Here is a 16,514-nt window from a genome sequence, read left to right as displayed (position 1 = left end):
CACCAAGAAATTCCAGATCCAGAATACCTTACATTAAGTTGATATCATGAAAAACTAACTGTACCTATCTAGGTAAACAAAGTAGGTAACATTTGCCCTGTCATGAAAGATAAAAGACCTCACCAAGCAAAGCAAATCAAGGACCGAGTAAACAGGACTTCCCTGGTAGTGCAGTGGTTAAGAATCCGCCTGCCAATGCAGGGGACACGGGTTCGAGCCCTGGTTCGGGAAGATCCCACATGCCGTGGAGCAAGTAAGCCTGTGTGCCACAACTACTGAGGCTGCGTGCCACAACTACTGAAGCCCGCGAGCCTAGAGCCCGTGCTCCGCAACGAGAAGCCACGCAATGAAGCCTACGCATCGCAACGAACAGTAGCCCCTGCTCACCGCAACTATCACGCAGCAATGAGAACCCAACACAGCCAAAAATAATTAATTTAAATAAATAAATAAATAAAAGGACAGAGTGAACAGCTTACGTAAAATCGGAAGCTACCAGAGCACACGTTGGGGTACTAAGGTGAAATTTATAGGATGGCAGGAAAATGGCATACAAAGTCATATTAAGACCATAATGAAACAATGTACTTTGGAATGTACTTAGAAAGGCATCAAATCAGTAAAATTGTAAAGAAATACTTTATTTACATGAAGTGTTAATATACCAGTAAAACTGTTTAATTAGGGAAGGATGAAAATGTACATGGTTAGGTCTGCAAAACTTCTGAAGGGTATTTCTGGGTATTTTGGTAGGTTTTTGAGATTGTGAGGCCTGGTATTTTTAATGGGTCTAAAATTAAGAAAATTCACAACTTTTCTTTCCTTGATAGAATTCTACTTGTACTAGATTATGACTACCAGTCAATTATATTATGGTCAGATTTTGGCTCCCAAGAAAATTGAGGGGGAGGGGGCAAACAAGGAAAAGAGAAATATTTCTGAGCTAGCTGGGTGTAAGGTGGATAAGGTCAGGTAGTGAGGTTACAGGATGTGTGTGTAGTGTATATGGTGGAAGTAATTTCATTCACCAGAATTTCTCTTGGGAAAGTACTAATATATGTTGGAAAATTCTTCTTAGAATGAGAGGTGAGCACTTCCTCCCTTAATATGATCAGGCACAACAAAAATTGGTCACTAAATTGCCTTCTAATGTTCCAATGAGTGGTCTGTTATTGAAGGGCCTCTAAAGGAGCTGAGGTGACAGCCCTGAGAGGGGAGGACAGAGAAAAATCTTCAGTGGCAGTTTGGCAAAGGAGGGACTGCTGAGAACGAGATGTCTAGTAGGATACGAACCCCCTTCTCCACCTCTTACACACAAGAATCTTGAGTAGAGTCCGTATAACTCATGGATATGTTTCTGTGAGGGGATCCTTTCTGGGGAGCTTGAAGAGGTGCTGAGTTCTATATTAAGGACTGGCAAAGGGTGAATGTGCAAATAAAATATTCAAACACAGGAATAAGAAGTTAAGGGAATAAGTAACATCCAGGTTTCACGTGAGAAAGATATATTTGGGTATAATTCAATGTGAGCTTGAGTGATGAAAAAAGGAATGAGAGCACACTGCACTTGTACACCCTATGGAAAGAGATGAGTTAAAGAACTTCTGCTAACATCTAACTACTAGAGACAGAGGTACCTGGAAGGATGTGGCAACTGTGTAGTGAGCTGTTTTCTGTTTGTTTTGATATGGACTTTTTTTTGTCTTTACTGTATTTGTTACAATATTGCTTCTGCTTTATGTTTTGGTTTTTTGGCCTTGATGCATGTGGGATCTTAGCTCCCCGACCAGGGATCGAACCCACACCCCTGCATTGGAAGGCAAAGTCTTAACCACTGGACTGCCAGGGAAGTCCCCATCAACTGTTTTACTTGTACAGCCCTTTTCTCAAGCCAAGGGCATGAGCCCGGGGGTGGGGGCACATATTGGGGTACAGAATAAACCCACTTGATGGGTTTTGGCTATGACCAATTGCTTCCAAGGACATGATTTAATTCCATTATATTCAAATTCATGTAGTAATAATGAATAGAAAATGTACAAAGGATTTTGAATAAGGCAGTAATGCATGCACCTATTCACAGTACAACACAGTGCTTAGGAGCACAGCTCAGGGCTGGAGTCTTGGCTCTAGCACTTACCAGCTGTGTGATCATGGGCAAGTTACTTGACATCTCCCCTGCCCCTCACCTTTCAAATTGGGGTAAGAGTACCCACATCACTGATGGTTGTACAACTCTGTAAATTAACTAAAAAGCATTCAACTGAACACTTAAACAGGTGAATTTTATGGTATATAAATTATACCTCAATAAAGCCGTTTTGTTTTTTAAAAAAAGAGTACCCACATCATAGGGAGGCTGTGAAAATAAAAATGTAAACTGTCTAGCACTGTGCCTGGCACATAGTAAAAATTCAATAAATACTAGTGATTAGTATTAGTGTAATAAAGAGATTAAAGAATAAAACACTGAAGATATATAAATTTTTAAAAAAGAAAAAAGGCATTATTGGGCCAGTTGAAACTTGAGATCATTTAGTTCAACTCCCCTCATTTTACAGATGAGGAAATTAGGGATCAGCAGGTGAAGTGCTGTATTCAAGGTCTAGTTCTAAGACCAGACCCCAAGCAAGCTGGATCCCCATTAGTGCAATTCCCACTACTATTCACTGCCTCAGAAACATTGACACATGAAAAATTGAGGATGTGTTTCCTTGAAGAAAAAAAAAAAACACATAAGAGAACACAGAAAACACATGTAGAGATGCTGAAGAAAGAGAATTCCAAGCCAAGGGCAAATTGAGAAGAGGCTGTCACAACCTGGCCTATTAGCCAGGGACCCCAGCAGTGGGGCCCAGGTCATGAGAGCTTAAGTGCTTTGGCAAGGCAGGGTCCTGGTCAGTCAGGTGAACCAGCTCACCACTGTGGCCAGGTGCCTAGTGACAATGAAGCTGCAGTCCTCTTTGTTATTTCCTGACACAGGATCTGTCAGCAGCAGCACAAGCTGGGACCCAAAGTGAATGCAGCAGAGTTCTTGGGAGCACTCAGTCTGAGCGGCCCTGAAATGGGCAAGAGGTGCAAAAGAGCTGCTTCTGCCCATGCTGAGTAGTCTGGCCTCACTTGTTTATTCCCTGGCCTTGCTAATCAGCCCCTCTGGATTCTGAGGGCCTTCACTTAAAATCCTATAAATTGCTTGTCAGTTTCCTCCATCATAGCACCCTCTCAGATGACTAAGGAAGCCTAGCAGATGGGAAATGACCCAAGCTTCCTGCTTCATTAATGCTGCCATCTTCCAAGGGAACCTGATAGCAAGTTTGGAAGATTTTGAAGCTAATAAAAGCTTACTGAATTCCAATGCTAAACAGTGGGAAAGAGAAAGGTGTGTCTTCTAGGCCATGACTTCAACATTTCAGGGGATAATATTCAAGGGGTCAACTCTGTCATTCCTAGGAAGTGGTGGAATCATGTTCCTCCATTTTTCCTGAACAGTAACAATTTGGGCTAGATGGCCAGTAAAGACCCCTAATGTTATGTGATCCACTAGTGGGGAGGGAGGAAGGAAAGGAAAAAGGTATAGTGGAGAATTAAGGCCTGAAACAGCTTTTGTGATTTAACTCAGTACACTGAAACTTCTCAATGAATAGTTCATAAAAGTGCCTCATCATTTTTGACCAACTGTTTAAATAAAAATCAGTAAAAGGACAGAGGAGGTTCTGTCCATTCATTTGATCTGAGAACTTGGGGTACAGACTGAGAACAGTAAGTCTGACTTCAGCTTTTCCACAGGCTTTCATGTTTTGCAGATCATTCCATACAGTGAACACTTTGATGTCGGAGGAGGTGAGAACTCCGACTAAAGGTCTTCTGACATTCTTGGCACTCATAAGGCTTCTCTCCAGTGTGAATTCTCTGATGTATGATAAGTTGGGAATGCTGGCTGAATGTTTTCTCACACTCATTACATTCATAAGGTTTCTCTCCAATGTGAATTTTCTGGTGGAGAAGCAGCTCAGAGTTATCCCAAAAGGTTCTGGCACATTCATTACACTGATGAGGTTTCTCTCCAGTATGAATTCTCTGGTGGACAATAAGGTGAGAGGTCCGCCTAAAAGCCTTTCCACACTCAAAGCATTCATAGGGTTTCTCTCCAGTGTGAATTCTCTCATGTCTAAGAAGTTCTGAGTTTCCCCTAAAGGCCTTCCCGCATTCCTTACATACGTAGGGCTTCTCACCAGTATGAATTCTAATATGTCTAATAATCTCTGAGTTCTGGCCAAAAGTTTTCCCACATTCATTACATTCATACGGTTTGTCTCCTGTATGAATTCTTTGATGCCGGATGAGCTCAGAACTCTGACCGAAGCCTTTCCCACATTCATTACACAGATAGGGTTTTTCTCCAGTATGAATTTTCTGGTGTCTAATGAGGCCTGAGCTATGCTTGAAGGCTTTGCCACACTCATTGCATTCATGATACCTTTCTTCAGTATGAATTCTCTGATGCTGAATAAGCTGTGAGCTAACCCTAAAGGTCTTCCCACATTCATTACATTCATATGGTTTCTCCCCAGTGTGGATTCTCTGATGTAGAATAAGGGCTGAATTCTGACTGAAAGCTTTACCACATTCTTCACATTTATAAGGTCTCTCTCCAGTGTGAATCCTGTGATGGTGGATGAGATGTGAACTCTGAATGAAGGCCTTTCCACATTCATTACAAGCAAAGGGCTTCTCTCCAGCATGAATTCTCAGGTGCCTTCGAAGGCTTGAGTTAGTTCCAAATGTTTTTCCACATTCTTTGCATCCAAAGGGTTTCTCTCCACTATGAACTCTCATATGCTGAATAAGATGTGAGTTTTGATTAAAGGCTTTCCCACATTCTTTACATGTATGAGGCTTTTCTCCCAGAGAATTTCTATGTGTTTTATTAGGTCCTAAATTCTCTATGAAGTTTTGGCCAGAAGCAGCAAATGTGCTAACTGCCTCTGCTGCAGTATCTCCCTGGTATGTGATCAGGTTTGAGCTAGGATTGTAGGCTCGCTCACTTCCATTATTCTCATGGTCTTTCTCACTTGAGGGTGATTTCTTAAAGATAATCAACCCTGATGCAAAGTCTCTCTCCTCAGGGGACACCTGCTCCAGCATCTCTTCTGTGGACTCTCTGGAATGCTCCTCCAATATGTCTTCTTCACATGCTGCTCCAAACTCATGACCCTGATAAACCACCTTTGGACGTTTTTCTAATATTGCCCCATGTGGTTCAGATTCTTCAGAAATTTCTTCCTTGGGAATTACCTCCTTGTTCTCAGTCCCCATCTCACAATCTGAAATGAGAGAGGGTAAGTCTGTGAAGTGGCTGTATCACAGCTAAATGAAGCCAAAACTAGGGAGTATGGAGCTTGACATGATTCTGACAGCACCCAAAAGCACTCTCTGTATCTGGTGAGATTACAGGACGCTGTTGAAGAGAAGAGAAAGATTTAGGATTATAGTGGACATGCTACACAAAGAGCAGACGCTGACTGAAAAGAGTGAGGGAAATTATCAGAGGAAGAGATTTAAGGAGAGAATAGGAAATGGATGGTAAGAAGATGCAGATAAAAGTTCCATAATATTGGGCTTCCCTGGTGGCGCAGTGGTTGAGAGTCTGTCTGCCGATGCAGGGGACACAGGTTCGTATCCCGGTCTGGGAAGGTCCCACATGCCGCGGAGCAGCTGGGCCCGTGAGCCATGGCCGCTGAGCCTGCGCGTCTGGAGCCTGTGCTCCGCGACGGGAGAGGCCACAACAGTGAGAGGCCCCCATACCACAAAAAAAAAAAAAAAAAAAAAAAAAAGTTCCATAATATTAACAGTGAATTGAGGCAGAACCTGAGGTTGGTAATAAAAACATTTAAGGAAAATTGTGGTCATATTCATAGATGTATATGGAAAAGGTTGGGAAAGGGACAAAAATGACTAATATAACCTTTGGGTTTATAGAGGAAGAAACCAGAAATGAGTAGCAAGAACTATCTTTAGCCCAGTTCTGTGGCACTCACCAGCTCTAGAGAATAGGAGATTGTATACGTTGTAGGGGTTACCTATTCAAAAGGTTAATGTGACTTAGCTATAACAGGGACAGAAGGAACCACCCTTGGCTCCCGTACATTTGGATAAAGTATGGTTCTAGCTTAATTTTCTCCAGATGGTTACTAAATTGTATCAATACCTAATTTTCCTTACTAATTTGAAATGCCTCCTATACCATAGTCTAAAATTCCATATATATCTGGGTCAATTTCCAGGCTCCATTCAGTTCTATTGATCTAGTCCCTCTCTAACACCAAACTGTTCAACCTACTGTAGCTTTAAATTTTTTAATACGTTAGAGAAAGTGCTCTCTCATTAGCCTTCTTTCTCAAATATTCCTGTCTATTCTATTTCTCCAAATAAATTTTAGTATAATTTTGTAAAATTTCCAAACTTACCCTGATGTTTTTATATCCATCACGTTTCTGTATGTCTTCTCTTCTAGTGAGTTTTTCTTATATTTTCTAACTGGTTGTTATTATATATATGTGTGTGTGTGTGTGTGTGTGTGTGTGTGTGTACACATATATATACATACATATAGCAATGCTGTTGATTTTTACTTACTAATATTGTAATTGGTCCCTTTATGTAATTTTCTTAGCACTCTTTTTTTTAGTTTTTGAAAATTTTATTTTATTTATTTTTGGCTGCACTGGGACTTCATTGCTGTGCATGGGCTTTCTCTAGTTGTGGCGAGCGGGGGCTACTCTTCGCTGCAGTGCATGTTCTCATTGCAGTGGCTTCTCTTGTTGCAGAGCATGGGCTCTAGGTGTGCAGGCTTCAGTAGTTGTGGCACAGGGGCTCAGTAGTTGTGGCTCGCAGGCTCTAGAGCACAGGCTCAGTAGTTGTGGCGCACGGCTTAGTTGCTCCGCGGCATGTGGGATCTTCCCGGACCAGGGCTCAAACCCGTGTCCCCTGCATTGGCAGGCGGATTCTTAACCACTGCGCCACCAAGGAAGCCCCTCTTAGCACTTTTATAAATCTTAAAGCCTATACTTTTTTAAAACTTCTAAAAGGCTGTGTCAAGAATTTTTAGTTGTCTATCCCAATCTCCACTCTTCCCCACCTCATCTGCAACAGAATAATGAATTTATTTTTGTAGCAATGAGGCTGCCTAAAGAAATATATTCTCAGCCTTCTTTGCAGCTAGATTTGGCTATGTAACCAGTTTCTGGCCAATGAGACAGTAAAATGCAAATGACAGCATGAGGGACTTCTGGGATATCTCCTTAAAAGTAAGGGGATACATTTCTTCACCCTCTTCTTCTATGCTGTGCCTGGGGCATGACGTGATAGCTGAAGTGCCATCCTGGACCATGAGTTCACCAGCATACCCTACAGTGGGACAAGAACAGGAAGGCACCTGGGTCCCTGATGACACTGTGGAGCTGCCATACTTACCCTGGAATGCCTGCCTCTGGACTTCTTTTATCTAATAGAGAAACAAGCTTTTTCCTTGCTTAAGCTATTATGGTTTTTTAATTTATGAAGCCAAACTTGCTCCTAATTGGTACAATGGCCCCAGGGATTTAGCTGTCCCCTCACAGAAGATCCAAATGCTGGGGAAATGAGCCCAGCTTCTGTTCAGGTATTAAGCAACTGGGAGCTAATATTGAAGAGGAGAGGCCCTTTGCCTAGAGCAGTGCATCTGTGCACCACAGCAAATCTGAGCAACGCAATCCTCCCATCAATAAAAGTGTTAATTGCAGAAGGTGATTCTCAAGGGGGAATGGGGCAGCTATGGGACTTCATCCTTATATTGCAGAGTCATGGAATGGTTTTTAAGCCAAGGAATGACACAGTTCATGGTCAGATTAGCATTTCAGGTAGATGCACACAAGTGGCCATTTAGTGGCTGAACCAGAAAGCAGCAGACCAGGACATAAAGGAGATCAGTGAGAAGTCTGATGCAGTCATCAAGGCAAAGGGTTATGAGATCTAACTAGGGTAATAGTGGTAGTGTGAATGAAGAGGAAACAGACTAGAGAAGTGCTTGAGAGGATAAATTCTCTAAGACTTGGGGTATGATTGGATATAGGTGTAAGGAAAGTATAATTAGATGGATAGTGATGCCACCAAGGTTGGGAATATTGAGGAGCAGCTAGGTTAGGGGGGAAGATGATAAATGAGCTGTGTTTTGGACAAGATGAGTTTCAACACATCCATATAGAACTACCAAGGAATCAGTCAAAATATATTGGTCTAAAGCTTAGAGCAGTCAAGACTAGAGATACAGACTTGAGAGTACTCAGCACAGACAATGAGTATAGTTGTGGTAACTGTCAGTTACTGAAGACAGAAACCTAGAAAGCCAAGGCCAACATTGAAGAGTACTCCAGTTAACTTCCATGTTCCCCTCCAGATCTTTCAACTTTTCTTCACCCTGTTCTCTGCCCCAGAAGGTAACCTATATAGCACTCATCAAGAGGCCCTCTGGCTTCCAGTTGTGTTCCACCAATGGGGAGCCCTAGCAGGAGGCTGGAAGGAGGGAGGAGAGTGAGGTCAGAGTATTTATCCTCCTGGTTCCTTCCTATGAGATCACCTTGGGTTCATGGTGTCCCTCAACTGAAGCTCATTACTCCTCTCAAGGAATCATCCTACCCAGTTGTCTCTGTGGGCTCCAGGCCCTCCCCTACCTCTTGCCTCTTCTGGCCTAGGGCTGGTGACTACTCTGCTATTGCCAATCCCAGCTTCCTCAGTACCCTGCCTACACCTACATCTTTTATATTTTCTTTGCAAATAAACCCTACTCAAATTATCCTAATTTGAGCGAAGTACCTGTTTCCTGTTAGGACCCTAATGATAAAGGGGTAGGTAGAGGAAGAGAAGCCTGCCAAGAAGAGAAAGAATGGTTAGTGAAGTAGGAGAAGAACCAGAAAAAGTGTCATATAAGTCACCAAGGCAATGGCAGAGGGAATTACAAAGTGTCACACACAGTTGATAGATCCAGTAGGATAAGAACTGGAGAACGTCTGCTGGGACAATTAGGTGGTCACAGATGACATGTGAAAACAGAGTCAATGGAATGACAGAAGCAGAAGCCAGGTGGCAGTGGACTGATTAATTAATTTGTTGCTTCTTTCAAAAAATTTGGGTGATGCCTCAAAGAAATGGCAAGCCAAATGATCAACGTTATTACTGTAATTATCATTAATAAACCAATTTATTTTTTAAAAAAAATTTGGGTGAAAGGAGAGGACCAAGATGGGCAGTTAGTGTAAAAGGTCAAAGAAAGTCAAAGAAGGATTTTCTCTGATGGTAGAGATTTGAACATGCTTATATTAGAAAGGATGGTGCCAGCAGAGAGAAAGGTTAAGAGGGAAGAAAAGATGAGATTACTGAAGAAATGAAGATCCTGAAAGGCAGGAGAGACTGGGGTCAAGTGGTGAGGGAAGGGGAAAGGGGTGATTTTGGGGTGCCCTTTGTACTGACCCTTTTCTCTGCCCAGCCTCCAGTCATCCACAGGATCATACCCTGGGGCCTCCCTAGTCACTCAGGGGTGCAGCCCTGGTAAGCCCTCTTTCCTGACACCTGGAAGGAACCTGATCTCCTACTGAAATCCTGAAGTGTTGGAAGCTCTTTGTGCTACCCCTAGAAATGAACTGGAATATTCTTCAACTTTCCTCCACTCAGCGCCTTCTCTAATTTTCCCCTGGAATAAGGGCAGGCACCCAAAAACTGGATTTCTCCTTTTCACTGAAATTTTTGAAAATTATAGATAATGTGTACCTATGTAACTGTGAGAATCTATTGTAGAGAATTTAGCTATCTTCATCCATGGTACTACTTGAGTTAGAAAGCACTGTCTTATATATATATATATATATATGTATGTATATATATATATATATATGTATGTATATATATATATATATATATATATATATTTTTTTTTTTTTTTTTTTTTTTTTGCGGTACGCGGGCCCCTCACTGTTGTGGCCTCTCCCGCTGTGGAGCACAGGCTCCGGACGCACAGGCTCAGCGGCCGTGGCTCACGGGCCCAGCCGCTCCGCGGCACGTGGGATCCTCCCGGACCGGGGCACAAACCCATGTCCCCTGCATCGGCAGGCGGACTCTCAACCACTGCGCCACCAGGGAAGCCCAGAAAGCACTGTCTTAAATAAATTTCTCTCTAATGCTCAGCCAAGAACAAGTTCCACAAGCTGGCATTTCAGTCCCTATCTACTTCTGACCCCCTCGCTGGCCTTTCCTTTTCACCAGCATCTCTCCTGTAGTTACTTCTTTTCCAGCATCAAGCTCCATACAAAGTCAGCATTCATAAAACCCACATCTGTCCCACACCATATGGAAAATCACATGTCCACAGTAAAACAAGATGCAAGACACAGAAGTTAGGTATGTGTATCTATCCCCAACTTCAACACCTGGTTCAAAATGCTAGTCCAGAAAGTCTTCCCCAACTAAAATTTGCCCCCTCTGACTATTCTTTTACTTTGCATTCCACCAGTGACACGACATTAATGCCATTTGTTAAATATTGTTTTGTTTAATAGACACCTTCTCATATACCAATCAATGCCATCCTCCTTTTTCTTTTCTTTGGATGCACTGTGCGGCATGCAGGATCTTAGTTCCCTGACCAGAGATCAAACCCATGCCCCCTGCAGTGGAAGCACAGAGTTCTAACCACTGGACCGCCAGGGAAGTCCCAAAGTCATTCTCCTTTTGGTTGATTTTCCAGAGGCACAGATACACATTAGACCTCGTCCTCATATGGAAACACTCTATTACTCATAGCATAAATTTAAACTTCCAAACATAATTTCCTAAGTTTGTCACTTCTTCACTTTTCTAAATTTGAAATTAGTTGTCTCTGGAGAGAGATAAGATGGATGTGCCATCTTAGGAGTAGGATGACCACTCTTGGTCCTCAATCTGGGGGATGACAAGCATCTACTGTGTCTCCATAGTTCAGAATAGGGTCTTCAACTCTGCAGATCTGGAATTTTTTTTTTCAATGCACTCAGAAATCCTCATTCACAAAATACTGATGCATAAACCAAATATCCGCCTATTAATTAACCATGAGAAATAAAACTTCAAGAGGACCATACTGTCTACATGAGAAGCCACATAAAACCCTAAAAATTGTTTAGTTGGCTTACAATCATAGCAGGAAGATTTTTTTTTTTTTAATGAACGATCCTTAAATAATGATTCTTGGCCTGGAATTAGGTTAGATGCAGAAAAGTCAACTGGAAAATCTCTAAAAATACTAACTTCCAGGTCCCACATCAGACCTCTCAGAGGCGGAATCTCCAGGAGTAGGCAAAGGAATGTGTATTTTTAACAAGTGCCCAGGTGATTCTGATGCCCTATCAGATTTGGAAACCATTGTGTTAGACAGTCTGAGTGACTGGAGTTATCTAACTCTCAGTCTGGTGCATCCATCTCTATCAAGGTCTGGTCCACCAAGCAGATCAACACATATGCAAAGCAGCAGGATTACGGATAACACTGCCAGTTCTTGCTCTACATTCCTTTTTCCTGCCCTCCAACTTGACCCCTCCCCAACCCCTACCCTAAACTTCTGGGAGCAGACAGGGAATATAATACAACTGACTAGGTCACATTTCCATTATGCTTATCAGACTGACCCTAGTTACTGTGACTGGACCTGAGTTTGCCCAAACTGCCTAAATCAGAGTTTACAGCAATCTCTTGGGATAGCAATATCACTTAATCCTCTAAACTTATCTGCCAAAAACATATTGTGATTTTTAATAAAAAATCATTAAATAATTTATCAGCTGACAGCCTGATTAGGTCTTTTTAAAATGTTGTTAAAAGCAAAGATTGGGAAAAAAAAAAAAAAAGGAAAGATTGGGACTTGAGTTATAAAAGGTCCAAGAATCATTTACTTCCTCAGTAAATTGTCCCCCTGTGTGGCACTCCAGAGGTTTTTCCACCCCCGAGTGATATGCCATAGTAAAATTAAGGAGGGCATGGGTGAGAGGTATGTCTTTCTTTTGTAAAGGAGGAAAAGAGAAATTGTGAAAAAGGAGGTGGAAAAGAGAAATCTATAGGCCACAGGTCCACTCTCAAGCACACTGGTGGTAGGCAAGGGTACAAACTGAAGTCAAGGATCTAGGGACTGATTTCCATTCAACAATCCATGCACTTACAGATGTTATAGGAAATGTTTGTGGACTCCCTCCATATATGTCATTTGAAGACTACTGCACTTAACAGCATTCTGGGCAGAGCATGGGGTGAGCAAAGCCTCAGAGACTAGGAAGTACAGGAGGAATAAGAAAAGGAACAGAAAGAACATTCTGACCTCAATGTAGCATGTGCAGAGTTGGGGTAAAGAAGGAGAGAAGTGAGGATGCACTAACCTTCTGGGGAGTAATGAAAGCTCTTACTATGTGCCAAGCAACATACACATATTCTCTTGTTACACCCTTACAACCTCTTGCTGAGACAAGTATGCTGGAGGCATCAGTGTAGGGAGGAGCGAAATCAGCCAATCGGTGTGCTTTCCTGACTTTCTCCAGCAACACTTTTGACAGCCCCAGAGCAGGCTGGGAATCTGGGGACACGTGTGGTGGAAGAATGAGAAAGTGAGGGACTTGAGGATATTAGCCAGGACACAGTTGAGATGACCAAGTGAGACAGGGAGACAAATGAAGTGGGGGAAGGCGGAAAGAGTGGAGGTTACAGACAGGGTGAAGGATGTGGTGAGCACACGGATCCAAGGGCAGGAATCCTGCCAATTGGCATGAGGTTTAATTTTGAAATGTCAAAATTTATAACATACCAAAAGTAATATCCTTTGCAACTATTCAAATTCATGATGAAAACATGATGAAACATTTTGGATGTCAACTTACAAACATGTAAGGGGATACACAAAGCTTTTCAAATTATTTTATGGGATAGTTGAGCAAAAAAGTTTGCAGTGGCCTCGCACTCTTTGCAGGAGATCCGACCTCACCCAAGAGCTCCAGGAGTTAGCTCCAAGTGAGTTAACCCAGTTAATACAATACCATTCCCCTTGCCAGTGACTGTTCAGAACAGAGGAATGTTTCAGGAATGGACAAATGCCTTCATCTGGGTCAATGATACTCTGAGGAAGTTTGCTGGGAACTTCTGGGAATAGTTTCCTGCCGTTCTGAGAGAACCACAGAAGAGACTTCTACATATTGTTGCCTGGAACGGCTGCTGCCATTTCACTACCAGCTGTGGATGAAGGCAGGACGAGCTGAGAAAATTGAGGGGAAATGGAGCCAGCAGGGCCACTAGATTCAGTCATTCCTGAAACCACTTTACCTGTTGACTTCCAATTATGAGAGCTTATACACTTGTATTTTTTAGGCCAGCTTGAATTGTATCCTGTGAGTTATAGACAAAAGCATCTTAATTCATAAAAATACTTTCCCTTAACTTCTGAAAGGTCAGATCCTACTGAATACTCAGTATCCAGTACAAGGATCACCTCCTCCCCAAAGTCTTCACTTACACCTGCAGGAAGGAGGTTATCTCTTGGTCCTCTGAATCAGCATTTCACTCACCTCTTTCTTTGTACTACAGTTATCATGTCGCTTCCTGTTCACTGCTCTCCAATGGCTACAGAATAAAAACTTCTTAACATGGCTCATCATGCCTTCCTGGTCAGGCCCCTATCTCCCTTCCCATCTCCTGTCCCATGCTCTCCAATGACAGCTGCAGTCATGCTCAGGGTGCTGCAGTTCAAACACTTTTTATTCTTTAAAGCTTCTCTGCCTTTGAGAACAGGTTATTCCCACTTCCTGGAATACTACTGCCCACTTTTTACACTTAACACCTACAAGACTCAGCTCAGACACAGAGAGTCCCTTCTGTCTTCTCTGTCCCTAAGACTCCTTCACCTTGTTGCAGCTACCTCATTGTACTGTTTACTCTATTTTCATCTCTGCTTCCTTCTTCAGACCATGAACAAGGATGATGTTCTATTCATCTTGATATTCCCAGCGCCAAGCACATTTCGGGTACCTGCTAAATATATGTTAAATGAATTTGTGTAAATATCTTATTTACATAACTAATCTGTGACACCTTGAGAACTGGATATTTCATTCATTTTGTATCTAAAGGGCCTAGATCGGTGTCTGATACATAGCTGACGTCAATAACTATTTGTAAAAATAAGTTCCTTCTGCCGATCTGGATGACGCTTAATTTAAAGCACTGTTATCCTCTTTTCCTCTGTCCTCCTGGTTCCCACAATCAAGAAGCCTCTATTAACTCTGCACGGAAACCTGTCTCCTTTCCGTAACTAACCCTCTTAAACCAATATCCGGCCCTGGGCACAGTCTGTCAGGAGGCCTGAAGTTTATGACACTGCCCGCCATTTCGTCCCCGCAGTTTACTTGGGGATGGAATGTCAGAGGAAACCATAGCTCCCATCATCCCCCACGTAAGGACCGCGGAAGGGGGTGTCCCTGCTGCTCCCGTGCTCGCGGCTGACAGGCAGGGAACCAGGACGGAGAAGGGCCCTGGCCGCGTCCAGGGTATGTGCCGGTGGGGACCCGGTGGGGGGGTGGGGAGACCATAAAGTCCAAGGTCACAGAGCGAACCCGGGTCAGGCACGGGCCTAAACGTCGGGTTTCAGCGGGGCTCGGGGGCCAGGGGTTCGGGAGCGCAGCACCCTCCTCCCCCCGCCGGGAAAGAATGAGGTCTCACCTCAGGCAGCTACCGCCCCACACGCGTTCCTCTCGGACTCCCCGCGCTGCTCCGCCCGCTGCCTCACAACCCGCGGCTGTTGTCTGGGTTTCACTGGCTACGGGCATCAGCCACTTCCGGTACCCGGGCGGCACTCCAGCCAATCAACGCGCGCCGCACTCCCAGGAGGAACAGGTGGTCGGCAGGCCGGGGTCTCCTCACCCTTTCCAGGCTTGCTTTGCGCCGGTTCTCGCGCTCACCCGAGCCCCATCTCGCCGCTGCCTGCCACACCAGCTCTCTGAAGTGGCCCTGTGCGCCTGGCGATGCCCACTTCAGCCCCAGGATCACTGACGAGCTAGGTCCTCCGAGTTTCCTAGAAAGGCTCCAGGGATGCACTTCCGCCCTGGGATCGGCCGCTCTGCGCGCTGCTGTCGCTCCCCAAGCATTGATCTGGACTTGAGAAATTGGAAGTTGGCTTCGCCTTCTCACCAGACAGAGATCACGCGACCCCCTTAACGCCCCCACCTGCATCCCTTATCCCGTCACTCCCTCCCTTGAACTACACGAGTCTGGTAAACACAGATCCCTACATCCTAGGAACAGGCCAGTCATCTGCTGGGGGCGAAGGGAGACCCGCTCTTGAAGTCAAGGAGGGCTTACTGGAGGGAGTGATGTTTGGGCTGAAATCTGATGGTTGAGCGGGAATTACCCGGGTCAAGAGTGAAGGGGACAGCGGTTCCGGCAATGGGAACGGCATTCTCCCCTAGCCTCCTTATTTCTTGAACAGCTTGACCCTTCTCAACTCAGCACCTTTGTGCTTGTTACTTCCTCTGCTTCTTGTTATTCAGGTCTTACTTCAAAGGTAACTGCATAGGAGAAGCCTTCCATCCTATCTAATGTTGCCTCAAACTATGATACCCCTCCCAAATATCAGTTACAGGGAAGGACTATGATTGGCCTTGTTTAGGTCTGGTGCTCACCCCTGGACTAATCATTGTATTCAGGGGAAAGGGATAGTAGGTTTAGCCAAATCTGGGTCACTTGTCTGCCCCAATTGTGGGGGCAGGCTTCTGTGTTTGCCTCACCATAATCCTATGGAACAGGGAAGGGAGTGACTACTCACAGAAAGTGATATTATGTACGTATCTAGTACACAACCTATCAGAAAAAAGAAAAGAAAAAAGAAAGAAAAGGGAAAAGAAAGCTTTTGCTTGAGTTCATGGGATTAGGCCCTAGACTATAGGGTCCATCACTTTAGCCATTCTCACAACAATATCCTTAACTCCTTTGCCCTACTGTCTGCAACTGCATTGGAAGTTTGTTAACCCTGGATCAGTTGAAATGTCCGTTTTCCTTGCCCAGGCTGCTGACAGCTGTTGGGGAAAATCATACATTTCAGAGAAGAACCCCAAAATAAATGTATGGTCTCCACTTCCCAGAGGTCTTTCACTTCTGCCTAGAAATCATCTTCTGTTTCCCTAGTCAGCCTGTCTACCATTTTCATGATTGCTATTTCAACCTTCTTCATTCTGCTTGAACCTCTGTCCAAGCCATGACCCACCATCACAATCACTGCCACCTGCATTCATCCCAAGGAAAGGTGTCCATACTACGGGAGTATCCTGCCGCAGACCACGAACGGGAGACATTTTGTTCTACTGTCTTTATCTAGTACACCTACATTAACAGTCTTCTGTCTGAAGAACCTAGATCAGTAATTCTCAATCTTGGCTGCACACTGGAATCACCTGGGGAGCTTTTTTTTTAAGTGTATGTTT

General features: G+C 43.8%; 1 protein-coding gene across 1 annotated transcript; it reads right to left on the bottom strand.

Annotated features, from left to right (window-relative positions):
• Positions 1-383: 383 nt before the first annotated feature.
• Positions 384-14,910, bottom strand: ZFP3 (ZFP3 zinc finger protein). The gene is made up of 2 exons (XM_060082409.1): positions 14,758-14,910; positions 384-5,324 (listed from the first exon to the last, which is right to left on the bottom strand). Exon 2 carries the CDS (start codon positions 5,314-5,316, stop codon positions 3,805-3,807), a length of 1,512 nt encoding a protein of 503 aa, XP_059938392.1. The 5' UTR covers positions 5,317-5,324; positions 14,758-14,910; the 3' UTR covers positions 384-3,804.
• Positions 14,911-16,514: the final 1,604 nt, after the last annotated feature.

This window comes from Mesoplodon densirostris, chromosome 18 (assembly GCF_025265405.1).
Source record: "Mesoplodon densirostris isolate mMesDen1 chromosome 18, mMesDen1 primary haplotype, whole genome shotgun sequence".
NCBI classification, from domain to species: Eukaryota; Metazoa; Chordata; class Mammalia; order Artiodactyla; family Ziphiidae; genus Mesoplodon; species Mesoplodon densirostris.
Note: the sequence above shows the minus strand (reverse complement) of the source record. Positions and strands in the feature narration are given on the sequence as shown.

Bases quoted from the DNA above. Each gene is read 5' to 3' on its own strand.
- ZFP3 (XM_060082409.1), bottom strand. From the start codon at position 5,316: ATGGGGACTGAGAACAAGGAGGTAATTCCCAAGGAAGAAATTTCTGAA.